Source organism: Nyctibius grandis, chromosome 9 (genome assembly GCF_013368605.1).
Source record: "Nyctibius grandis isolate bNycGra1 chromosome 9, bNycGra1.pri, whole genome shotgun sequence".
NCBI classification, from domain to species: Eukaryota; Metazoa; Chordata; class Aves; order Nyctibiiformes; family Nyctibiidae; genus Nyctibius; species Nyctibius grandis.
The window spans coordinates 31,333,742-31,361,637 of NC_090666.1; the positions used below are offsets into that span (position 1 = coordinate 31,333,742).

Genomic DNA, 27,896 nt, shown 5'->3' on the forward strand with positions numbered 1-27,896 from the left:
AGCAATCTTTTCCTTGAAACAAGCTAGTGTTCAGAGCAAGGAACTGAACTTTATGCCATTGAAACACCTTTTTGCAATTTCCATGAAAAGTCATTCAGATCTGTCTAGAGTATAAAATCCTTTGGAGGTGGGGAGGAAAATCCGCAGTTTTCAGAGACTGATAGATTTTGATCTTGGCACCTGAAGTCCTCTCTGTGCACTGGGCATGCTCCACAGGCCAGAGCAGGATTATCCCAGACACTGCAGCTCTGAGTGGCTGAGCCCATGTGAATTGAGAGCAGGGTACAAGTCTGCTAGACACCCCAAAAAAGGAATGGGGAGACTGGCACTGATTAGCAAGAAAATGGGGTAGCATGGAGCAGATGCCAGATGACTGAGATAGGGGGTTGCTGGACACACAGAATGGGTCTGGGATGAAAACCTGTGAGGAAGAGCATCATTTGGCTCAGGTTAAGGAGCACTGTACGCTTCATTGGGAATACTCAATTCCTAACTTGCCAACCACCATCAACGGTGACCCCAGGAGCTTGGCTAATGGAGTTTGTTAGCCAAATCTAAAGATCCTTTCCTGCTGATGGCTCATGTTGGCATCAGTAAGATACTATAAACTAGGATGTGGCTTTTTTCAGTTTTCCTAAAACCAAAAAGCACCTCACTCCCTTCTCCCAAGCCTAAGAAGAAACAGCATGCAATCACGTATTCAGGACTCGCTGATATGACACATGCATATACAGGGAAAAGAAGAACAGCATGTGCAATTTGTGTCCTATCATTTCTTAATATTAAAGTGTTTGACATTGCAACCTTAGCAACAAACCTTTAGGAGGCTCTGGGTGTTACTTGCTAATAACATACATTAACCTTTACCCAAGGTACTATGTATGATTAACCCTCTATGTAAGGTCCCTTAATATTAAAGCTGGAGAGTAGGAATCCATGGTACAATGTAGTGCTGTACAAAGATGTCCAGACTAGCTCTGAACAAGCATGTTTGCACAAGAGCAGCAGTCAAGTTGTGTTAGTGTTGTGGTTGACTCACACAAATGCCTGGCCCCTGTACGATATAATTCAATAATATGCTAGTTCTGGCTTTAAAAGTTGCTGCATGCCAGTCTCTCAGCTGTGCCAGGACATCTGTTTGTGGGCTAGGCTGAAGAAGAACTCACTGACATTATCTGTGTTAGGAAAGGTTTATTTGGGAGGGGTGTTTTTAATCTACGCCATGTCACACTTGAGTGTGATCTCACATACAGCTGTACCAGCACAGCTGAGCGCCTGGTGCTCGGCCCAGGAAAGTGGGGTGAGAAAAAACAGGACTTCTTAAAATAGTAACCCATCCCACTAAACTTCCAGACAGGTCTTTTTCAAGAGTGAAATTTGACATTGGGTCACTGCATTCCTCTACCTTTCCAGTGGTCATTTGCACATGCTGTCCTAGACTCTTGCCTCTGTTAACCATGACCTTTATCCTGCACGGAACTTAAGAAACATACTTGGATATTGCTGATGTAGGTGTTTAAAAGAGCCATCCCACTCCATGCCAGAGGTGGATTCATTCCAGCGATGGGCAAAGGAGAAAGAAAAAGAAAGCACTTGCATGTGAGGTTTAAACAGCTTGGCAGCCCGTCAGGCTAAGAGCACAAGGCAGGTGTGTGCACTTGTATGAGAGCACGTAAATGGAAAATAATCTACAATGGAAATGCTAAAACAAGTGTAAAACTAGCCCCAAGAACAGCCAAAGCTCCTGAATATTCTGTGCTGGGTTTTTATGACCTTGAAACAATGATCTGGAGTAGCCTGTTCCCTAGAGTGCACCACAGCAGTCATGTTCACACTAGAGGATTAACACCTCACGCACCTATCAACAGACACAGGCATTAAGCAGGACGAGATAACAGCATGGGCAATCAAGAAGCACTGCATCCCAGTTCAACACAGGAGGGTTATAAACACACAAGCCTCTGAATCCAGCAGTGAAAAACTTAAGCCTGCCAAGCTGAGGATGGATTGAAGTAATGACTAATATTTCCTGGGAAAATATCTGAGAAGTAAGGAAGATAAGGGGAATAAACATCCCAGGACCTCCAGACAGAAATAGCACACTGAATATGTAACCCATCCAGTCCTTTCTCTCTATCTACTGGACTTAGCAGTATTAACATGCTAATTGACATTAGATAATAACGATGGACATTAATGAGAATTCCCCCTCCCAATTTATTTAACAAGACTGGTTTTCCTCCCCAGCCACCTTGCAGGTATGGTTCAAGCAGCAGGAATTAAAGTTGGCCAGATGGCTACTGGGGATCACAGCCAGGAACTGGATATTGTCGTCAGAGTATGGTGGGTGGGAGGGTGGGATGGGAGCTGGAGAGCCGACTCAAACTGATTCAAGCAAAGACACTTTTTTTTTTTAACTGCTGCATCTGATGGAGACCAGGGCAAGGAAAGAAGACCATCTCCTTGCAATATCACATAGATTTGGTCTTTAATCTGCTGAAGTGAGGTTAGAGCTCAACACTCTCTTTCTCATACTCCCTCTCTTGGTTATGCTCTCCCCTTCCCTTGTGTTCTCTAGTACATACTGTATCTTTTTGTTCCCTCTGCAAACCATCCATGCATGCCCTGTTTCTCTGCTGCTCCCTAGATGCCTCTTCCTGCCAGTGCAACACTTCTTCACCAGGTTGTCTCCTGGGCCCAGCTCAGGGATCCAAGAGGAAAATTAACTGAATGCTGCCCGAGGACACTGTAGTCAGCTATTCTGATTTCCCCGACGTTCAGGGAAGTCAAGGAAATGGGGCAGACAGTGGAGCAGGCGTGAGAAAGCTCAAGTTTCATCTGGGGCTTACATTGTTCTCAGCAGTAACCCAACATCATGATCCAATCTTCTTCACTCAAAGCATGGGTGGGCATGAGGAGGGCTGAATGCTTGCTTTGGGATCCCTCTTTTGGAGCAAACAAATACACTTGGGGTCTCTGTGTTCTAAACAAGAGGCCGTGCACAGATATTAGTGTGTGCCACTGGGCTCTGCACACTCTCCTAACATCCAGTCCTCATCAGGCTGCCACACACTCACTTTCCCCTCTCCCTTCTACACATACGCACACACTCACACAGCAGTATGTGTAAAACACTTCCACTCCTTCCACTTACTGGGCACTCAGTAATATTTTGAGTCCACAGGCTCATGTTGGAGCTGTCCTCAATGGTTGTGCATTGCTTCTGCTTGTTATCCCAGCCGCAATAGGGGTCTCGGGCTCCCAGGCATTCCCTGCATGTGCAAAGAGAAAAGATTAAAGCTCTTTAAGACTGTCTGGCTCTCAAGGCATGTATTCAAGTATAGTGCTTGTATATGACAGCTGTCAACTGCACCTAGGCTCAGCAGAAGAAACAATTTCTTCTAAGCAGAGGTTTACCTGCTTGGAAGGGGAGAATGGCTGAATAGAAGGGTGATAGGACACAAAGCAAATATCACTCATAGAAACTGTAGATTAAAAATCAGTTCACTCCTCTCCAAGGCCTAGGGAAAGAAAATGACTTTACAAATTTTAGTCAAAGAACACTTGTCATTGAGATATCTTTGTGCCCCCATGTAATCACTCAGCAGGCCAAATCCCACACAAAGCAACCTCTGTGAGTATGTTTTCTGACACTGTGTCCATCCAAAGGGGTTAGACAAGCAGAATTAGCCAATGGACCAGTAATAAAGGCTTTCTATTTGTCTTGGCCTTTGCTGGAACAATGGTTTCATTTATAATCCCAACATCAAGATGTCAGTTTGGAAAAGTCACAGCAGAACATTATTCCTAAGCTTTTGGCTGCTTTGAACACTGCTGTATTCATTTTCCTCCTGAATCCATATTTACAGGCTAAGTGTGTGTTCCCAACATGTGAGCTGTTAAAGAAAAATAACTAGGGTTACTACTGCCGCTAAACAGAGAAGGTCAGTCACAGAATTAGTCTGTACTGATGAAATTAATCTGTATTGGTTGTTCCCATGAGTTGCTTTCAAATTGTTAATTTTCATTAAGAAAACATAACATGCATGTATTAGTGAAAGACAAAGAGAGGACTAAACCTAAAAAGATTTGCAACATGATTTTTTATTCCAATGATCCATTCTCTTCTATCACACAAAAGGCTGATAGGATCTTTCCAAAAGTCCCAAATGATTTGAAAACTGCCAATTAGACAGCAGCAAGGGACCAAGGGGAAAAATTCAGTTCAAGAAGCTAAATGGGAGAGTAACAAAATTTATTCTAAGGGTAGGTATCAGTATGATAAATAAACCATCAAAAAAAAAAAAGAGCCAAATGCAATGAGATGTGAACTGTTCCCTCCCAGAAATCTTTGAAATCCTATTAGCCTGTAATCAGCTGCAAATGAAAAAGCAAGTCCCTTGAGCACAGCTGAAAACACTCTATCAGTCTGTACTGACTCCACAGCGATTTGCCCCAAAGCCAATCCTAGACTACTTTGCTGTCTGGTACTCATTGCTATATATATTTTTGTGTATATATATACACACAGACACACGTGTATATATTTATATTTTACTTATGAGGTTTCAGTTTCCTCCTACAAGACAGGTCCTATATTTCCTCTACTAAAGATTTCACACACAGAGTTGTAAGGAACACACATAACTTTCTCTTCCATGTTTTAAGAAGGTAGTTACAATGACTGTCTCTACTACATGTTTCCTTCAGCTGCTTCAACACACCCAAGGAAAAGGTAAAGATTATTTTGTCCCAGCCCCAGGCAACAGAACATCAAATATTTGCCTAGAAAAGGCTTGGGATCCTCAGTCCAAGGACATAGAAGGGACATGAGCTGCTTTGCTCATTATTCTCACTAAGGACCCCCATCCTGCTGTTTGGGCAGCCCACACCGCCCTCGTCCACGAAATAGGGCAGCCACCACATCCAGAGCTGTCTTTGCCACCCAGCAGCCCCTCAGCAAGGGCAGCACGCAGTTCATTATGGAGCAGACACTGGGGCATCTGCCCACCCTCTCAGTAACTCAGCCCTTCAGGAGGAAACTGGGAGGTTTCTAGAAAGAAGAGTAAGACTGACAGAAGCAACGACGGCGGGGGAAGTGGAGGGGGTGTGGGGGGGGGGCAAGAAAAATGCCCCTGCTTTTAGTTAGAGAGCCTTTTGGTCAGGCTTTCAGACCCTGACACCACGTACATGCTATTGTTTCCAACTGCATGAAGCCATTTCGCTGGGCACCCAGTGAGCTGAGAGAGGTCATTGTAATTCATAACAGGGAAGGCTGTTGTGAGCATCACCCTATTATGATACACATTTTCTCTGAATTTAATTTATAGGAAAACATGTGCTGCATAAATTCAGGAAATAATCTCCATATGCTCTGTGCTGCAGCCCTCAGCCACTCGGGAGGCTGCAATATATCCCGGTTAGGCACTGACCACTTTGCTGGCACTATGGTAATGTATGTCATGTAATGTGCTGCTCTTGGCTGAGAGCGGCGAGCTACAGATCCCTCACAGCGCACTCAATGAATCACAGCCTGCGGTCCCCTGCTGCCGCCACTGACCCCCAGCTGATGGGCCATCAGTAACTGAGCTGCAGAGCTGCCAGAAGGCCACAGTGCTGGGCTCTGGGAAAAGCCTGGTGTGGTGCTTGTTGGTGGGGAGCTATGGCCATCCTGCACCACGCCATCTCTGTGCTCTGTATCCTTGGGGTAATGAATTCCTACCCAGCCCAGGCTCCGCTGGGTTGTCAAAACATGCACTCCGTAATTTAACAACCATCAAAACCCAGGACTTCTCCCCATCTGACGGCAGGCCCTCAAAACCATTTGAAATCTAAAGACAAAATAGCTATGCTGTCTGCCTCCCTTCAGGATTTGGAGCCCACTCTTCTGCCTCAACTCTGGTGAGAAACCTATTATATCAGCTAACAGCAATACACTTAAGGGTGAGGAGGAATGTATTTACTTACACACAATTTGCTCCATTTTTTTTTCCTTTTGTAAGGAGGAAAAGCATTACAAAGTGCATTACTGCAAGAGAACAACATTTCTGGCAAATACTTTAAGTCAACACTTCAAAATCCACCCTAATTTATAAGCTTACAATATCTTTAGAATATATATCCTTATTTATGGCATTAAAAGATAAAATCACACCAGCAAACACACACCAAAAGACAAATACACATGTACGCACACATGCAGGCACAAATCAAAATGCTTCAGAAATATGCTGTCATTCTTAGTAGATCAGGCACCATGGTGTGGAAAATGTAAAGATATCCCAGCATTTCCCTGTGCTCAGAACACAGAAGAAATGGAAATGTTTACATGTAAATACCATTTCGTATTACGATACCACTGAAAAGTCTCACACAGGCCGGGGGACCCGAAGTCTCGCAGGGCAGTATAAATACTGTGAAATAAGATACAAAGGAGTTTAGATGCTATAATGAAATTCTGATGTTTCAAAGGCAATGGGATTTCTGCCACTGGCTCAGTGGGGCCAGATTTCATACCATATGTACAGGGAACACCACACTTAGTCTCCTCAGTGGCAGGCTGGGAATGCCTCAAGGAAAAGATGACACACTATTGTCTCCCACCATAGTTCACAGAGGTAGAGGGAACCCATTATCCCAGAAGACTACCCAAGCATAGCAGGTTAACACTGGCTATATTAATGCTAATGACTTAGTTAATGAAATCCCACAAAGTGGGATGCTTGTGGAAGTAAGATGGTGATGATACCACGTGGTCCATGCCCCCAGTTCCCCTGTGGCCATCTACTAACTGTAGCACATTTAGTGAGGACTGAGGAGAATACCTCCTGATGGATATCTAAGAGGTTGGATTTATTATGTCAGGGCATTACTACCAAGAGCCATTCACTTTAATTCATTGCCTCACAATAAATGTCTTATTTGAGGCATAAAGGCATACACTGAAAACGCTCAATTGAAAAACAATTCCATTTGTATCTCCTATTCAAGGTATTTTTTTCTCCAGTTCCTTATTCTCACTTACCAAGGACATTTGCATGAAAATAAGATCTTACTCATAAGAGCTCACCTGCTGCCTGCTGTTTGGGAGCTGTAAGCCTCCCTGTTGTTGGCTGTTGCAATCGTTTCCACAGCAGTGAGCTGGGATAACACAAAGGCTTAAGACTCTGCAAGTGGAGCACTATCCACAGCCTACTGAAGTCAATGGAAACTCTTACCTATGACTCAGAAGAGGTTTTATGGGGCGTTTGAAGCGCGGCAGTGCTGAGCCTTTACTAATAGCATGTGCTGTAAAAAGGCTTCTGCTTCCAAGATGCTGGTCCTGCCCAAGATCTCCTTTTTTTTGTAATAGCCTGAATGACGTCTTCTTTCAGAATCTTCATTAAAGCTTAAACGTCTGTAGTTCAAAAGTTTTTCATTCCCACTTTAATTTGCTCTGGGTCTAGATAACTTCATCTTTTGGTCGTTTTTCCCTGAGAGTTAAAAAGCTTTAGACTATGTAATAAATGGATCATGAAATCAATAGAACTAGACCCAAGAGATTAGGCTTCGACTGACCAAAGGAAAGAAAGGATTACGAGAGCTTCTTCCCATTCTTATCACCAGACAGAAGACACACGAACATGCCATTTTGTACCAAAAGCCACAAAACTGTCATTCAGAGCATTAGTGCTGAAGGACTCTGCTCCTCTCATCTGCCAGGATGGGCTTGCTCTCCCAGTTTTTGTTCCCTCTCTTTTCATTCACCTCTTTCTCACTCCTTTTTGATGACTAAAAGCAAATAGGAATGGAACGACAGGACGTGATGATCTGCAGAGGCAGGGCTCTAGACCCAAAGACTGAGAAGCTCCCTTCCCAAACTGTATTTGCTCACAAAACCCTCCCACTGCACCAGGAGAGGGTTCTGCATTTTTGCTGATGTTTGGAACCTGCAGTGAACACCATGTTTGCCAGGGAGACACCATAACTATCATAGCACCTAGTCCTTTAAACCCCCATGGGCATCACAAACTAGATGATCTTTAAGGTCCCTTCCAACCCAAACTATTCTATGATTCTGTGATCACCAGTTAGCTCATTAGAGGCACAGAGATAGCAGCTCTATCAGCTGGTGCGGTGCAAACATTTATAAGCCTGATCCTACAAGGCACTGAGCAACCTACGCTCATCTGCGCTCAGCATCTCAGGAGTACGGGCAGCACAAAAGTTCACTTTGCTCTTTTTGGGGAATAAGACCTAGAATTTCACACCGGTTTGTTGCACTCTTTGAGCAGTTAACTCTGAGGGAACAGCCCTTTGCAAGCAATAAGGGTGTTTTAGCTGTGTCTGTTAGTCGCAAGCATGAAGCTGTATTTGGCAGACAGACAGGTCCTGACAAGGTTAGCTTACTGTCCCATTGCTATCAACCTGTGGAGGGGATGAACTAAACAAATAATCATATTAGCTTCCAGCCAACCATATCATTATTACTGACAACCTCAACAGCCCATGCAAGGAAGAGCGGACTTCTGTCTCCCCTAAAGCCAGATGGCACAAAAAGAGAAGAATAAGAATCAAAAGGATGTTCATGGCTTAAGAAAATAAGAGTAGAAAGGGAAAAAAAGCATCAGACCTTCAAACAATCCCTCTAATTTTGTTACCTTTAAAAATTCAAACTGCAGAGATGAGTTAGTGATCTGTACAAATCCATTATCTTTCCCCACTGAGAAGAGAAGCCAAGTGGAACTGAGCTGCTTTAGTCAGACGCTGGTCAAGTAGCAGCTTCATTTCTCAGCTGATGAATACAACATATTCCGTGCCAGATGCTACTGCCCTTTCCTTAAGATGAGTAGCCACGTACTTCATAAGCAATTACTAGTACTATCTGTGGAGTAGGGCATTAGGAGAAGAGCATACTACAGCTCACAGGTAGCACTGCTGTGAGGGCTACAGTTGATGTTAATCTGGAGAGACAAGGTTTGGTGTTTTGGCATTTGATATTGGACGCAGAGGCAGAGATGCTGAAGTGTGTGTGTGTGTTGTGTGCGTGTGTAATTTATCACCAGCACACTCTTAGCATCAGTGATTGCTGCTCTGCATATGATTTGTTTTAAATGCATAAATTAAAGCTATGGTGTAAAATGACCTCTAGAACTGAAGTCCATTTTGAGCCAAACACATGTAACGTATGTGAAAGAAACAGTGCACAGACAGAGGATTTTCAGAGGTAGTTTCACGTCATTTTCCTTTCCACAACGGGGACCTTGGCTTGCTAGTTTCCACCTCCTGCCCTACCATTTTCAATATTACTTTAATCGATCGTGGTTTATAGATTATGGCCTCGCACAATCTACACAACAAACTATTCCATTTCTTACTTCCTGACATCCCATTCCATCATCTTTTAGCAACAGTGACTTCTTTATTGAATAGGTGTTTATTTTTGTTTTTAAAGCCGTGAAATAAAACAACATTGCATTTATTCAAATATGAAGATTAATGCCATCCCGAGAAAAATTCAGATTAAATCTGGATTTATGTTTACATCAGTAAAGCAGGTTATTAAAAAAAATGAGTAAGTGTTCCTCCACAAACACTATTAGAAACGCTTGTCACTGTGCCAAACAAAACTGACCTCTAATAAAAACAGAAGTACAGAGGGCCTCTGACTACCAGTGATGGGATCAGTCATCCCCAAGAAAACTCACATACTATTAAAGTCCTAATGAAAGGAATAGCCAGAAGGAACTCCTGAATGTGGGACATGTTTGTCTGGATTGCGAAGCACAACTGTTTCCTACCCTTGGCAGGCTTTTGAGCCTTAAGAAAACATGCCCCCCAGGGCTGCCATGTGGAAAGAGGCAGAGGGGACGAGCCATCCTTTTGGAAAGGCAGCTTGGGCAAATCAGTGCACTCAAATGTTATTCCCTGTCTCTGCCTGGTGTCAGTCAGTGTCTGGAGGCAGCTGTCAGATTAAGATGTGCTCTGCTCCTGCGTTCCTGCTCTGTGGTTGCAGATCTGAGACTTCTATGTGAACACGGCCTATTCCTGTAGTCTGGTGGCATAGGTGGATATGGGAAAAAGGGTGGTTTAGGCAAGAGCAAATCCACTGCAAGGGACACAGACAGGTGCTTTATGTAGCCTCTGCAAGATGCTGATAATTTAAGAACACAAATTATGCTAAAATGGGAATTTAGGAAGGGAAAGAAAACTGCAAAGGCAGAAAACTTAGAAAGAAATGTGAGTGATGATAAAGAAACCTGAAAACAGTCTACAGGTGTCACCCAGGCTGCACAAAGTAATCCATATTCAAGTAGCTCCTTTGTGAAAGTTGGATTTTGTTAAGCTCTGGGTAATTATTTCCTGCTCAACAAGATGTAGGTTCAACTAGACAGAGCCTTTGTAGATTAATGTATGTTGGAAAAGGCAAACAAATATTAGACTACCTACTACACCCTGAGGATCTAACACATCTCTTGTCCAATGTACAGCTATTTTAACATTGCATAAGGGGCAAAATAGTCTTGTCAATACATTCTCCGTTGCTTTTTCCCATGTAGTTATAAAAATGCCATCAAACAATGTCCATTCCACTTTTTAACAAGAGACACCATCTCTTAAGTAAATGGGTGTTCTTGAAATCCAGCCCTACTCCTTTGCAGACTGGAGTGTTCCCATAGATCTATAGTACTTTGGTATTTTGACATGTAAAAGGCACTAGACAGTACAACATTATGTTTTTCTACAACCCATACATATTTTATGTACTTAAATTTTAAACTTAAACCAACAATAACAAATCTGCTCTGGCTCCAGGTACTTCCTCCTTCCCAAACAGGTAAAACAGCACATCTCCTAATAAAAAGTTAATGACGCATCTGTAGCAATATATTCATTCAGTATTAACATTGGACACATTTGTGTTTTACAACTGCAAATGTTGCCTGGAAGCTTGAGACATCAAGCAAACCAGCCATGGCAGCAGTAAGGCTGTAGACTCCTTGCATCAGGAGCCATGTCGTTGAACATGACCATTGCCTAGAATACAAATCTTACAACATAATAGTAGCAAATTGCAAGAATTGACAGATGCAATGGATATCTGCCCTGGGGCTTGCTGGTAGCTTTAGTTATTAATCTTGTTTGTATAACAATAGCATCAATGTCATCCTAATATTACATATTCCAAGAAAACTACCTGCTTTCTTGTCAGTCACCACTGTTTTGAGACTAATTTCCCATAGCCCACCTAGCAGGCATCAGATGGTAATGACTTTTAGACATCATTGATCTAAGTTGGCCTACAGCCATCCTGCTAGAGGTAAAAGGATCCACACACTAAACTTCCCAATCTTGCGAGTTAAGTCATGTTGGCAGTACGCTTTAAAACCAAGGAGCAAACAAAAGCCCTCAGCATGTTCAACCTCCCTGCTTTTTCCTCCCTCATAGCAAATCCAAAGCGCCCCTGGAACAAACCGGCAACCTAGTCATGATAGGAAGGAGACAAAAGGCAGTGAGCCCTGAAATTAGTTGATTTGTTTGGCTCTTTCTTAAGTGACCTTCATCTGTTCCAGTAGCTGTATAACCCCGGACTCCAGCTACTGCTAAATTCCCCTTCTGCCACAGTACCATTCACTCGGGACCATTTACATAGTTCAGAGCTAAAAGTAGGAGCCTGAAAGCGTACAGACAGATTAAAATGAATGTAAAGCTTGCCATTAGTTTGGGCATTTCATAGAAACGGGAAAAGCTGTAATAATTCATCTGGCTTGGAGCAGAGCTTGTTTCCACTCTTTCATCCTCTTTCCTCTTTTTCAGTGATGCAAACACCAGCAGTCTCAGCACAGGCTCATTCCTCAAACTCAGCCTCTCGCTGGTTTCCCTATTGGCCACACACTGCATTTCTCTCCTCACTGTTAATTGTGATTCCCTCATACTTACATGCCATCTACAAAGTATGCTATTTTCTTTCTTCTGTGCCATTAAAGATAATGTCAAATAAGATGAAACTGAAAACCAATCTCTCTGGTACCTTACCTGGAAACATGGCCCTGCTCACTACATTGCCACTTACCCTTGCCTTCTTTTTTTTTCTAATTTCAGACACACATGGCCACGTCCCTTTCCCAGACCATTCAAATGAAGCTCTTCAACTGCTATCCTGAAATCCAGGTTTCTTAGACCTGTACCACCCCCTCAAATCTTAAAGGTCCATATCCTACAAATAGTATGGATGTGCTTAACTTTACATATATAAGCAGCTACACTAAAGAAAACGGGAGTAATTGCCTGCTACAGCAGATGCAAATGTGTTTTCAGGATAGAGAAAATGGTATAATTTTGTACTTCTATTTAAAGAACACAGATCCATTTTATCTACCAAACTTCATTCTTTCCAAGAGCTTTAGTGATCATGGTTCTGTTTGATGTCTTCATTCTCTGTCAGTGGGAGTCTCGTTATTTACTTAAATGCAACCAGAATGCCAAACCAGATGTTTAGAGATTTATTCTGATGTATTACTGGATACTGTGGATGACAAAAGATCGGGCTGAACACTCTCCTTTCTGCCTACAAAGTCTTCCAAAGCTTTTCAGCATTATTGGTGGTACAACAATTAGCTAATTCCCTTAATTTTGGAGAGGCCATATCAGCCAAAGCAGATGGAAATTGATGATTAAGCTTTATCACAACATTTTTGTAGGCTCTTACCTTTACTTTTGCCTCTGTTTTTAAAAGGATGTTCAGTTCAATGTGCTGGATAATTTTTAACTCTCAAGGAGAAGATTTTCAAAACAAAATCTGGGCCAGATTTTCAACAGCCTCAGCTCAGAAGATGGGGCTGGATTTTCAAGGTCTTTGATGAAGAATCTGGCCATCAACATCGCCTCAGCAATCTGCTGGTTTCTGGGCTCCACTGAACAACAGTCTCTGCTTTGTTCCCTCCCCTACCTCTTTTAACATTTTCTCTTCCATGCTTTCTACCTAACAATAGTTACTTGTTTGTCCTCTGAGGAACTATAGTCATTCCGATGAAGAGGTCAGAGGATTTCCAGCCCGTATTCAATTCACTCTTTCGTCAAAACTGGGAAATTTTTAGATCTCTTCCCAGACTGTATTATTCCTCCAATTAAGTTCTCCAACACATTTCACTCCTGAAGTCTGGTAAACCTGTAATTCTGGTTTTGTAATCCTAAATGCAAGTGCTTCGTTCCTTTCTTACAGAGGATTTTGCACCATATAAGGCGTTAAAAAAAAAGAAGAAAATAGCAATAACCACCAAAGCAATCCTCCATGTGAAATTTCAACTCCCTTAAAGTATGGTGCGGATGTGGTACAGGGACCTTGCTTGGAGTTCCAGTTTTGCACTTTGGAGAGAGAAGGAGGGCAGAAAACTCTGCTTCTTTACTGAAGCTGCTGACGCTTTTCTTCTGAAAACTGCTTGGAGTCATTTCAGGAGTTACTCACCTATATGTACTTAGTTGTCTGATCATTGGCCCAGAGCTATTTAGAGGTGAATTGTGTTTCTCACACAGATCTCAAGTCAGCAAATAAGAGTACTCATCAGCTGAGCCATTTCTGCTAGCTTTGCATTAAGCACCATGGCCGGAGGGGATGCACAGCAGAATTTAGGCCAAGTAGGAGAGCAAAAGCTCAGCATCACTCAACAGCAAGGTCCATGCCACCAGGTCAAAACAGGAGACAGAGTTCAAATGAGAGCATGTCATAGTTGCATGCAAGAGGATCTGGTTCTCCCCATAGCCTCAGAAGCAGGAGTATCTCCACTGATGTGAGGCTGACCTGAGGTGGTACTCACACAACCTGATGGGATACCCCCATGTCAGCACAGCACCACAGGGAGAGGACAGGCAAGACAAACTCTTCTCAGAACCACACTGTGGTTCCCAAACCTGCATCACATGAACTGCAAATTTTATGTAGAAAACTGGAGGGAGGAAGAGGAAAGAATGAATATCAACATAAAGCATTAAAATAAACCATTCAGGACAGAGATAACAGAAAAGGTGGGTATTCAGGAGACTCTCTGGTCTCATTCCCAAACATATTTTCTTTTCCTTATCTGAATATATAATAAAAATATGGCTGTAAAATAACTCCGAGGCCCGCCTCAGGGTATCTGTCTGCTCAGAGGCCCACAGCCCTGATGCTGCAAAGGGGCAGTACAAAGAGATCACAAACTATTCCCTACCACAACCACCTTTCATTTTCCTTCCTGTTTGATTGCAATTCCTAAAATGAATAATCTCACCCCACCCTTTGAAAAAATTACTAAGCCACCCCTACAGATAGGCCCCACCTGAAAATAATGGTCCAGATCTGAAGTCCTCACCCCTCTAAAATTCAGATCCAGGATTTTGTTCAGACATATTCTAGATATACGGTAGTGCCAGTGATAAAGCTGCAATGCTGGCTCTCCAAATATCTCTCCCCAAACCTTGGGGGCAATTTGAGGTAAAAATCCAAGCTCATTTGAAAATTGCAGGAAGATTACAAAGATTTCAAAGCCATGCATAATCCAGCAGCAAGCACAGCCAAGCTACCACCCAGCAAAGCAGCCTTAAAACATGCTGCATGTTCAAAGGGCTTGTAGGTTTTGCTCGCATTGGACATCTTCCTGACACTCCCCGTGAGACTGGGGAATGGCAGCACAGAAGCACAACAGGAAAACACACGCACAAGGCAAGGTCCCTGCAGCCAAGTCCAGCCTGTAAATTTGGGCAGCTGCCATTACAGATGTCTTCCTATTGCCCTGTTGCTAAGGCTGGCTGTTCTGAAAAGACAGATTGAGACAGGTCAGTGGGCACACACAAAGCTCTGCTCAGACACCTAGAAATATACTGGGTCAAGGAACTACATCAAGACATGGGGCTGAGTCACCATTGGTCACCATTTAAGAGATTAAATTGGTGCCGTGTCAATAAACAAACAGTAAAGGAGATGGCAGAAATCTTTTTCCCTTTCCATCTCTTCCCTTCCCTGCTGCTTTTTCCTCTGCCCCATTTCTGAGCCTTGGTACCAAGCCCCAAGGTTTTAAAGCAGCACAGCAGCAAGGATCGCTGGAGGGGATCAATGCTAGGATCAATTTTCTCTCGATACATGATTGCCTGTTCCAGGGAGAAGGGAAAAGGCAAGGTGAAGGCAAGAGCTCTATGTCAGCAATCACAAACCCACACCAGCCCCCAGGGTGTAAGAGGCTGCAAAGTTTCCTGATAACATAAGGCAGAGCCAAAGAAAACAAACAATGTTGTGGTATTCCTGCCTGGGAGGCACAAATTCTCCATCACCTCCAAGCTTCCTGAGCCTCCATCAAAACGATGACATTATAAAAACTGCTGAAATCAGAGCTTTCAGGGAGGTCAGTCAAGAATTCACAGCACGACAAAAAAGTAAGCGGGGGGTGTTGTAGGGGTAGGAGCCCTTCTTCTCATGGTTGCTCTATATTGGCATGTATTAAACACAGACACCACAATAAGCAATAAATCACAGCCCAGGAGAAGTGCCAGGTGAAATGCACTGGAGGAAATTAAAATATCCTTCTCGATACAGTTCCGTATGGAAAGAAATACAAAGGAAGCCAAGTTGACTTATCACCTACATGGCCTTGATGCTAAGGGGAAAAAGGGTTCCAACATTTGCAGCTGAAAAATTTGCAGTTGAATAATTTCCTACAAAACAAAGCTTAGCTTAAAAAGTAATAATAATATCACAGATATCCTTCTAAAGAAAGAAATAAATAATGGCCTTCCTTGGCTTTCCAAAGTTTTCTTCTTTTTTTCTGCCTTTTTTCAAATGCACAGTCCCTCCACAAGACTCAGCCATGGGGCAAAGGATCCATTGCAATGTACACAAGTACACTGGCTGGCCAGCACCTGAATTCAGCAAATTCTGACCTCCCACATCGCCAAATACATGCACCCACCACGCTGTCAGGAGACTGACTTAAATTGCCTAAAAGTATCATGAAACTAGTCAATTGAGGCAGAGTTTGAATCTCCATCCCTCAAAGACCTGGACTGCTTCCTTATTTTACTGAAAAATGCCTCCAGAAAGTTTGTTTTAGAAAAAAACATCATTGGTGCCCAAGCTTCCCAGTAATTTCAGCCAGGACCCAGTGCCGTAAAATGCATAAAACTGAGGTGGCTTATGGCCACCAGCAGGCAAGGGAACCTCCTTGGAGCCAGGCTTTTGTTTTGCTGGGTTAAGCTTACACTGGCAGGGGACTGCCCTGCAGCCTCAGGTCCTAAATAGATGGTGCTCCTGTGGGGTACCCCCACACATCTGCTCTCCAGCCACTGCTGCTTTTTCCCTGCTTGTCCCTTTTTTAGGCAGTTGAGCAAACCTCCACGATTTGAGTTTTAATGGAAGTGTCATACAAGGTACTTATGCAGGCTGAAACTAGGACACGATCTATAAATTACCAGAAAGCTGAACCCAAGATTAGGAAAAGAAAGAAAAGGAAGAATTCATTTCTGTTGAAACTGGATCATATATATGTATACACACATAAATATTCTCAAACTGAAACTCTCCAGGACAGCCTGAAGAGGACAGCTGTTATGTTCTACCTTTATACATCTCTGCTTTTAAGGGCTGAGGACAGGATGGCATTTTCCACCTGTGGTTCTCTTTCTCTTACTGAACACTTTTGTGTCAGCCTGTCTGTATAAGCAACTAAACCTTTACATGTTAAACACTGCTGTGTCAAACTTGCAGTAATGACCAAGTTGTATTTTCTGAAAGGGATAATTAAGAGGTTCAGTGAAAATAGAAAGTGCTGGCATTTTTATATTTAGACAGACATGAATTTAGTACAAGCTGATAAACTCTACTTGTTGAAAATAAAATGATGGTGACATTTCCTAGATCAGTTTTTTTGGCAAGAGAACAGGGACATCTTGCAGTAGGCCATGAAAGAGGGAATTCATTTAGATGTTGCTAACAAAATCCTCCCTCTTGTCTAGCACAGAGGACATCAGTTTCAGACAATACTCTCATCAAGGAAAGCAAGGCAAAAGCAAGAGAGGAGAAGGAAGAATATTTTCAAGAGATGTAAACAAGTAATTACCCACAGCAGACCACACTACACACTTAGGGAGATTATTTGAGTGTATGTATGTCTCAATCAGTTGGTATCACACTCTTTCACCTGCATAAATGAAAGGATACCATTTGGATGCAGAAACTTTCTACATACTTTTCTGTGTGGAAAACTGCTCTGGAGCCAGGGCCGACAATTAGAAAAAGGTTTTTTCCTACTCCCTTTAAAAGGTACAATCAAGGCACAGAATCTATGCAGGTGTAAGAGGTGTCACACATAGCTAAGATGAGCTATTGGTTTCCAAAAGCAGCAACAAGTTCCCACACAGCCCAGCCCTGCCTCATCAGATGTTTGAGAGGTGATCACTTGGATAAGCCAGGATAGGCTGGCTGCAACCCAAATTCAGAAACTTGCAGCCATACTGCCAATAAGAACCACCAGGAAAACACACAGAGTTAATAAAACTAACACTGAAATGTCAACTTAATAAAAAAAAGTAGTAAATATTGCAAGCCCTTCCTTGGTAAACATACAAGTAATTTCTGACGAGGACTAATTAATATTTAAAAAAAAAAATATTGCTCATTCTCATTGCTCCTGTCATGAATGTATCTATCAGGACATGCACTTTCAACAGTGCCTTTTGTCTTGTAGTGATGAAAAAAAGCCTTCTAAACTGAATCAGACTGGAATATGTTTCCCTGGTGCTTTTCTTTTTAACCTGAAGTGGAATATATAAGTGGAATATATCAGAGCTGTAAATTTGCTTACCCTTCAGTTCTGTACATGGAGCATCTCTCCAGAGGAATTTTTAGCACTCCATTATTTAAGCCCACAAAGAGTGACCTGTCACTGTGCAGGATTTGGAGACTCTTGATTGCTTCCTGTTGTCCATCAGGGAGGATCTGCATCTCCTCTAAATAACAGCTCCTCAGGCTCCTGTTAGTGGTAGAAAGGGCCTTCAAGATGGTGCCATACTCTGATAGAAGAAGAAACAAGGCACAAGTAAATCTTGGAGGCATTGACTTCATTTCATACCTGCCTAAAGAGTGAAATATTAATGTCATCTTTACACTGCTGCTTTAAACCTAGTTCTGGGTCACCTGCTGCCCATGGTGGAGAGAGCTCCAGCTACACCAATCCTCAGCAGTTCTCAGACATTACAGAAACTTCCTGTGAATGCATTTTAATGGGAACCCGGAAGGGTGTGAACCATCTGGAGAGTGAGTACCTGGAAATATTTCCCAGTTGGAGCACTGAGGCAGAAAAGAGTCTGGTCCCGTTACCAGTGAGTTATACAGCAAGGTGACCCAAGATAGCAGGGATCATTTCTGGTGCCTCGAGTCTGTATTTCTTTTGGTTTATGGAGCAGATCAGTGTGATTTGATGCCATGACAAGTGACAACAGATGCTGCAGCCCTGATGGAAATCTCAGGGGCCTCCGTAATGACTGCATGGGTCACGGACCTAATTGATCCTCTTCCTGGAAGAAGCTGTCCTGCCAGATTGACAAGGGGATGTTATGGCATGAGCAGTGCATGCACAGAAACATATATGTTTGTGTTCACAGTGCTCTTACCTAAACAATTTAAAAATCTGATAAACTGTGGGAGATTTATGCTGTGGAAAAGGCGGCAACCACACCATTTCATTAAAACCTCAAATCAGCCCAAGTTGTTCCTGAAGCTTAATCTTTCTATCCCGAGAACTTCTGTATTGGTGCCAAAGCTCAGCAACGTACAGTGGTGGGGTTAGCTTCCATGCGAAGTTTCTCTTTCACTTAGGAGGGCCTTAAGTGTGGAAGAAGTCTGAGGCCCAGGTTTGGGCTTGGTTTGTCTCAGGACTGGGTTTGTGTTCAGGGCTGCCTCTGCTCAAGCATTTGATTGGTTTAAATGTTTCAGGTCCAGCAGAGCTTACTCTTCAGTCACCACTAACGAGGCCCAGAAAGCAAACATGAATAAGGAGGTAAGGTTATGGCAGCAGACCTTTCTATACATATGATACAAGGCAGAAAGTAGCCCAGCTTTCTCTCGGGCTTTGCAGCTGGGATGCATCACTTAAAATATCAAGATATCAAAATGGCAGAACCATGTTATATTTCCATTTAAGTACAATCTTCTCATCGCAATCAATGTCCATGGAGGCTCCCACAGTGGGAATGTTACTAGAACACATCCAAGATGATCACTTTTGAAGTAAGTGGTGGTAAAAGTTAGATAAATTATGACACAGTCCTGGGAGGTGGTAACATGAGAATGAGGCAATGACTCTGCATTCAGATATAAGATCAAGCTAACACTTATGGAGGCAATCCATCTTATTCTAAAGTCAAAGCTTCTGCAATAGAGGATTACAACATTATACCCATGAGGCTGGCCATATGCTCTGATTAATCAAACTATTTAATTTAACCTCTATCGTTAGTATGAATATAGGCTAAGACAACCATTTATAACACTTTGTCCTTCTTCATCATCTTTCATTTATCCAAGATATCTGTGCTTTTCCAAAGAGGCAATGTGTCCCGCTAATTAGAGGATGGCAGTAGAAATCAAGAGACTAAATCATATACTTAATTCTACCACTGGCTCGCTATGCTACCGCAAAAAGGCACTTGCCTCAGCTTCCCCATCTGCGTTACATTTCAGTGCACGCCCATTCCCGAAAGCACTGGGAGTCATATACCAGTAGACACACGGATGTGCAAAGAAAGAAATAACTAAAAACTTGGGCAACCCTGGAAATTAAGTATTATTACTGTTTATTTAGAAATGAATATGTCATAGCACAGAGAGACAACTTACATGCACAAAACCACAGAGCATTTCAGTGACCTTTGCTCTTCCCCACTGTTACTTATTAGTCTGATTAGTTGAAACATGTTTTTATAAAAGGGAGAAAAATGTTATTGTTGTTTTTAAACACAATGTGGATTTATGGTCTGCTCACTTGGGACTCTGCTTCAAGTCCTCCATCCTGTTTTTAATTTACCCAGACAAACTAACTTCCATGCAGTTTTGTGCCAAAATGATATTGAATGACAATTGTGTAATGATGTGACGACCAGGCTACTAGGGCTGCTAGGTCTAGGAGCAAGTGGAGGGAACTTTCTTAAGCCTTGATGCTCTTACCTGTCCCAATATACATCACATGGTAGAGAGTATCCTTCCCCTGAACAATATCAACCACCAGTTTGGAAAATCGAATGCTGTCCTGAGTCACGTACGGATCTACAGTCACCGGCTGCACGACATCATTCATCAGGAACAAGCGCTGCGCATCCTGCAGGACTCTCTCCGTCAGATTCTCGTTAGGGGTGTCATCGCTCAGCGTCCCACACTAAACATGGAAGACGATTGAACTTCAGCGCCTGCATTTTCTCCCCACTCCAGCAGCCCAAGACCAAACCCTGAAATTCTTCTAGAAACCCATGTCCTGTTGATTTCCTGCAGAGGTGGGTCTGTGTGAGGGTCACAGGATCAGGCCCTTAGCCTGATCTTAGGTCCTTAGCCTAGCTTTGTCCTGTAGCCCACTCCTTATAAATGTGTGGTCCACTGACCAGTGATGTGGTGTTTCATTCCCTTGTGATACCCTGGAGCCAGCACACCAGAATGACAAAAAGGCATTAACAAACCAAGGAGGAAAAGAAATAATTAAAGCTAGCTGTAGAAAGATGTAATGATGTAAAGATGTAAAGATAGCAGTGGAGAGAAAGTTTTTGTGGTAATCCTTGAAGCATTTCAGATCATCTTCAGACTCTACCTGGCACCTCACTCTGTACAATGGACAAAACCTGGAGGTTAAAAAACCTGAAAAATGGATTGGTTTTGCACTGAAGAACACAACTCACCACACTGTTTTTCTCTGATGTGCTCTCTTCTGAACAGACCCCTCCAGCTTCATCTGAAGCAAGGCAGGTTAGCCACTAGTTCCCCAAACACAGCTCTTCTGTCCTCACAGTGAATGGCAGATCAACCCATGTCCATTCATTCTCCAGTACCAAGGGGTGCACTGAAATAGGACTCAATGCCCTTGTCCATCCAGAACAGGGGGGAAGAAGAGAGCTCGTCCTGTGTCTTTTGAACACCAATGTAAGTCCTACCAGGAGAACAGTGTATTTTAAGGCCTGAGTTTCTAATCTCTAGAATTCAGCATTTTCAAAAGCCAATGCAAGGTTATACTCTCCATGCAGTTTTCTGGTCCATGTCAGTAGCCAGGGCTAGGATCTTCACTTTTCCCCACAATGCCATGCATGGTGGGCAGAAGCTTTATTACTCAAGAAGGCAGCTAGGTGACTGGTTATTTATCCTGCTCAAGGCCATGGGAGTCAGTGGTACAACTAGAAATCCTGCCAAGTCCCATACTCAGTCTATGGACAACTGCGCTTCTCACTAAGTGATGCTCACACCTGAGTAATTTCACTAGAAAAAAATCTCACAAATTTATTTTTCTTCATTTTTGGTCCAGATGCTTGGGCTTTCCTTGGAAGAGAAGTTAGTCTACTGTGAATTAGGATGTAGATTTACAACGCTCCAGCTGCAATGTACAAATTTCCCACGTGCATACTCTCGATATGCATCAAAGCAACTCTGCAGTGTGGCTGCCTTTCTGAGGTGCACCATGCAGAGCCTCTCTTACAACATGCTAAAATGAGTTGACAGGAATTTAGCTCACATTTACACAATAAATATGGATCCTAATGGCTGGTATACTGAGCTCTACAACATTTTGGAGATTGTGTGAACTAGGTGAACAGGGTGATACTAATTTCCACCACCTATGAACATGGTCACTTTTGTATCAACTTAAGCATCTTCCTGAGTAGCCAGACTATGGAAACATCAGTGGGTTTTTGATGCGTCCTTAGGTGGGTTTTAATGTTTTTTTTTTCCTGTTGCAATGGTCTTTTTTAGTTCATGACTCTTCCCACTTTCTAAAGACTTTTTAGATCTCTCTCTTCTGCTGTCTCTCATGCTCCTTCTGTTTTACCTATGGTCTTGCTTTGGATGTTTTTCTCCCTGCTCACTTTCCTTTCTAGAGCATCACGGAAGGAGGAGTCCCAGTGGCAGGAATGTCATTGTTGGTTTTGTTTTCTGTTCTCATCAAGTCACAGATAATCTTTTTTGGTGTATTGGCAGGCCGTGTGCTGACACAGCATCCGCCTGGTTTAGTTTTATTTTGTTTTGTTCTAATTTCCTGATTATCTGCACTACCCTGCTCCTCTATATCCTTCAGTATTTCTCCTTCCTCTCTGCAAGAAAAAAAAAAGTTTCTGGCATGCTTCCCTCATCTTCCTTTGTGAACACTGAGGCAAAAAAATTAATTTAATTTTTTGCAATATCTGCCTCTTCTGTCACTAAATTACCATTGTCATCTCCTAAAAGCCCTTCACTGACCTCTTGTTCCTCCTGTACTTGAAAAAGTCTTAATCTCTTCTTGCAATCTTCCTTTTGTCTGCCACATACCTCCTTTTCCTTTCCTTACTTTCATCTGACCCTTTTCTTTCATCTTGCTCCTGCAATCTTTGCACTCCACATTTTATCTGATACTTTTCACTACATGGAAATGCTTTCCGAAGTCCTTTTCTATTCCTTCTGGGTTAGCCCAGCAAGGGACAGAAAGTCCTTGATTCTCAGTTAACCTTAACATTCCCTTTAAACTCAAAAAAAAAAAAAAAGCCTGGCCATGTTTGGCCCAGCTGGGCCTTCAGCAAAGCTTTGTCCCTTGTTTTTGAGTGCACAAAGCTGAAGGGGTGTTTGAGAGCCCAATCCTGTACCACCTTGTAGAGGCAAAGGTCCTCACTCAGGTGCCATGAGGGAACCCAGCACAAGAAATCAGGTTCCTCAGCAGGAAGCCAAGCACGTCCCTGCCTGCAGTGTGGACCTACCTCCCATCTGCTCCTGCTGTGGTTTCAGGCAACTGTAGAGTCCTTTTTTGGAAGGTCCCTGACATCACCAACTTGAAGGCAGATGGCATTTGCAGGCAGCCTCAGCACCTTTGCCATAATCAAGGAGAGCCAGATTCACGCAATTGGGCTGACGATTCACCACAGGGAAGCAAGGACAGCAAGACAAGTCCATCCTCCCTAGGATTCCCCAGGTGGGAAGGGACTGAGCTGTAAAATGGGCTAATGCTTCAGAAGACTCAGGTTTGCTGGGGCTGTCTCACACATACTTGGCACCGCACTGACTGAATCTGGGCATAAAACGACTGAAGTTGTTCTATAATTTTCAAATTGGCCTTAACTCATAATCCTGGAAAACTGCTCATTCATTAAAAAAAAAAAGAGTTTTTAAGATGAGAAGGAACCACTGTGACTATCCTCATATGTCCTCGTCCACCAGTTACTGCTGCAATGTGTCCATAACTTCTGGTTGAGCTACTGTGTCTTGGAAAGACATCCATCTTGCACTGAAACACTGGTAGCCTTAGAGGCCCTATCAAGTGATGGAAAATTCATCAAATCCTTACACAGTCCCAACGGTTAATTACCTCTCTTGTTTAAAAATAGAGGTTGTCTCCATTCTAGTTTGACTTTGTCCAGTTTCAGCTTTCAATGCTTCCCAGTTTTGGTGGGGACATGTCTCTATGTCCGCTTGTGAGGATCACATTCTCAGAGTTCACGTCAGTGATGAGTGTAACAGATAATTAAATTATTCATTATTATAAAAATTATTATAAAAAATCTGAACATTCTTATTGTCAGTAAAACCACTCAATTTTTGCCATGAATCCCATGGTCTCAATAACATGTGGCAAGGAGTTCCACAGACTAAAACACTCATAAATGTGGAGAAATACAATTTATCTGCACCATGGGTCTACCTGGAAAAATGAGCCCCACACAAATCAACCCATTGGAGTGATGGAACGTAAGAGGGACGGGAGTAAACCGAAGAGCAGCAGCAGTACCTGGAAATTAGGGATGGGGTTTAACGTTGGCAGCCAGGCTGATCTTGGGTTTTCTTGGTAACGGAAAGGGCCATTAAATGCCTGAGTAATGGCACTCAGATTGAAGGCACACACTGCTGAGGCAGCTATGCTGTTTCTGCAAAAGGGGAGAAAAAAATCAATTTAATCATTAGAACATTGACATTTTCATCATAACAGACATCAAACTCCACTCAAATAAAATACATGTAAATTGCTAGGTAGATGTACGGGGATACGAATCTCACAGGGAGGAAAAATAAATAAATAAATTGCAAAATGCAGATGGCTTGCGTGACAATTTTGAGAATGAATTTTAAGCTTGGTTTTAAGATGTCTGTGATTTAAGGGCCGTGGAAGCAGTTCTGACAAGAAAGGTGAATACAGTTTAATTTGCATGGATTATTTGTGTCTGGTTTTATTTTTATTTTTTTACCAACCCACCTATCTTTATTGATTACAAACAACCTAGGTTTTAATCTCTTGGTGTTTCTCAAGGTGAAATTCTGTTTCTACAGGCTCCTGAAATCTTCAGCTATAAAGTATATCCCCTAATATATTTTTATATATTTTTATATAATATTTTATATATATTTATTTATAGATTTTTTTATATATATATATATGTATAAAATGCACACATGCATGCACACACATGCAGGGCAAGGGAGGGGGCTCACAGTGCAAACCAGGCTGGTTGTTACAGCAGCTCAGCACACAAAAGGCCTTGCTAATATGTGAAAGCCTCTGTTTTCAATGATCACAGTTCACTTCTTTGTGTTCCCAGCTGGGAATAGCATCTGTCTCGGGCAGACTGTTCACCACGCACGCAGCAGCCAGGGGAGGCACATCTAGGGAAATGCCACTGTGGGAAGGACTCTTTGGAAGGGAATTTGTTTTAGGGATGCTCCGCTGTGCAGTCAGGCTTGCACACAGATCAGTCGGCCTTTGCTGCCCCATTTCAGTCACGCAGGACCCATTTCTGCAAGGTTCAGAGCAGGCTCAGCTCCTTTTGCCTCAAGAGCATTGCAAGGTGCTTCCCAGACGGCGACAGCACTTCAGAGAAGCTGGCCCAGTGAGGGACATTTGCTAAGTGGTAACCTGAAATTCAAACCTGCTCCCAGCTCTCCCTTTCCCCCTGCTTTTTTTTTCCCCCCAAGTAAAATAACAACGTCTAGAAAAAAAGATATCAGAATAAAACTAAAAAATAGGGCTAGCACAAGAGACTGACTAGTCACGGTGCCTTTTAAATAACCCAAGCCCTGCTGTATGTATCTTTCTGCTAATTAAAGCAATTTGAATTCTCTGAAAAGAACACTTTTTTTAACTAAACCAATAATTACACTCTCTCGCACAAAAAAAAAAGCCTTGCTCCCCAAACCCAGGCTGGAAAGCAGAAGAACAGATTCTTTCACAGCATATTTCTTCTGAGCAATACAACGTCAAGAATAACTTCTTGCTTTGCCTTCCAATTCTCCGCTCCTATCCCTGCCCCCTCCATCCCCGAGTGATGGAGTATCTCACTTTGAACATGTCAAAGCAACGCCGGGCGAACCTTTCTCCACTTTTGTTTGAACACCGCTGACGCAGTGCGTGCTCACAGGCGGCAGCTCTTAAGACAAAGCTAATGATGGATGACAAGTAAATGCCTTGAGGCACACATGGAAAAAAAAAGAGAATGAGAAAGAAAATGAAAAAGGAAAAGAAAGAATGAAACCCCGCTAGTCTTAACAAAAACACTTTTTTTAAAAAAAGGCATATTTTTAGGGCCCTGCTAGAGACTGCACAGTTTAGCCCTTTCCCTTTGCTAGCAAGGAGAAAGGAAAGAGGTTTTCCATGAAATCTGTGGCCCATTTTCCCTTCCATCTGTAGCCTGGGATATTTCCCATCCCTCTCTATGAAAAGTTTGATCCCAGTCTCAAGCCAGCGACATCAACTTGTGCAGCTGGCCCCTGTGTTGTCCTGGTGTGAAACACAACCTCCTTTATTCCCACCTCTGCCTTCCTGTGATGAACTAGGTGGTTTAGAGAATGGGTTAAGTTCAAGGAGGTTTTAACATTGTCTCCATTACCTCCCAGAAAAAAATTTAATAAAGACTTCTTAAATATTTCATCAGCAGCTTCCCCAAAAAACTCTCTTTCCCACTGATTCAGCTGGGTATAACATAACATGAAGCAATAAATTTATACGTGGGTGTTACCACAAGCACTAATACCCTTTTGTTATAAGATGACCCTAAATGCATTAAACATGAACCTTGCAAAATAAAAATACCTTTAAACAAAAAAATCATAGTTTTGTGGTGCATCGTTATTTTATTATGAAGAAACTCAGACTGGAGCATACATCCTCTTTGGTATGCAGAGCTCATGCAGCATGATATAAGTCCCAGTGGAAGTTAAAAGAATAATTACCATTATTTCCCTAGTCGGATGACAAATTGGAACATTTTTTCTTCAAACTCTCAAAAGAACATCGTATTGTAACCCAAAATGCTACTTGATCTAACTTCAGCTATTATCAATAACTCATTTCTTCAATTACACAAATGTTACATATTATATTGTCCTCTGAAGATACAAGAGAGAATGTACCCCCGTAACGTATGAAGAGTGACTTAAGTGTAACCCAGAGGAGATGGGTAACACTCATCATGCCTCATGTTAAGCCTGAGAGACAGAAACAGCAAACGAGAACTCTTCCAACCAGAGGTAGCCTATGTCTCTCCCCTTGTATTCCAAAAACTATACCAATTTGATAGATTTAATACAATTATTAATTTTCCCATTTCCAATTTCCCAAAGTCCACAGTCAAGTGCAGTGGTCAATCACGTTTATTTTTTCTAGTTGCTTCTCCACTGGCTCACTTTTGGCTGGCGTTGGCAACAGTAGTGCAGAAACAAAACATGGAAGATGGATGAGGGTGGCCAAACACTTACCTACTTCATGGCATTTACAGAGTGGGAGTAACATTCAGGCTCTGTTGACTCTCATAGTGAAACTTCCAACAGTGCTTTAACTCAAGAAGTTGGGGCAGATGCTTTGTGACCTCAAGGCCTGAAGTTCAAGCCCTGTCACACCAGCAAGTGACACATTAAAATAGGAAGGCCTGTACTTCAGTGGGGCTTCGCTTCTTTGGTTTGCTCTGGGCTTCTTGGGACCAGACCCTTATTCATATTGAACAGTACTCCATTGCACACAAAAACCCCAAAGAAGTTGGCTACCTAGCATGAGAAAGGCACTTGGAGTGTTTGTCACATGGAGCAGCTAACTGAGATTTTCATTCTGTAGTTTACACATCAGGATAACACCCCCCTGGAGAACATGTATTATTGAAACTCAATACCACTCAGATTGGTTATAGCTTGAAACTTATCATCCTAGCCTCAGGCTGCAGAGAAAAAGTTATTTGAGTTTTCCTGACTTAAAAACATACATTATGAGTTTTTTTAATATATTTTTTAATTAACTCCTCTTCTCCTTTCTGCTTTCACAGCTACACTAAATCATTCCAATTACAAGTTTTTTCAATATCAAACCAAGAAGAGGTGATTATGAAGCTTCAGAAATCATGCCTTTCCCTTGGAGTTCCAATGCTGCTTTTGATTTGTGGACCTGCAACAGTCTGTAGTGGAGGTACAGTCCTCCTTGGAAATGTCAAATGCTGTGTAGACCGCATGACCTTCCTTCCACAAAATGTTGTTCAACAGCAGTTTATGTCGATTTCAGCCTAGGCTGTTGTGATCCCATCTGCCTCATTCTCCTCCTTCCAGTCCTTCTCTCCCAAGCATATGTCCATCTCATGGGCCAGCCCCAATGTTCACACAATTGTGTCAGATTGTCCAGGCAGTGAACCTGGCTGAAAATTAATTGTGATTTTATGTTGGGTCATTTTTAGACCAGCTCTCTGAACTACACAAGTAGCACTGC

General features: G+C 42.5%; 1 protein-coding gene across 2 annotated transcripts in view; it reads right to left on the reverse strand.

Annotated features, from left to right (window-relative positions):
• Positions 1-27,896, reverse strand: part of SEMA5B (semaphorin 5B) — a 136,009-nt gene that overhangs the window by 37,291 nt on the left and 70,822 nt on the right. For both annotated transcript variants that reach the window (XM_068407742.1, XM_068407741.1), the window contains exons 8-11: positions 23,949-24,084; positions 20,168-20,375; positions 17,808-18,015; positions 3,155-3,272 (exon numbers count right to left, since the gene is read on the reverse strand). In XM_068407742.1, the coding sequence (XP_068263843.1) occupies positions 3,155-3,272; positions 17,808-18,015; positions 20,168-20,375; positions 23,949-24,084 (670 nt within the window). The remainder of the gene's footprint in view (positions 1-3,154; positions 3,273-17,807; positions 18,016-20,167; positions 20,376-23,948; positions 24,085-27,896) is intronic.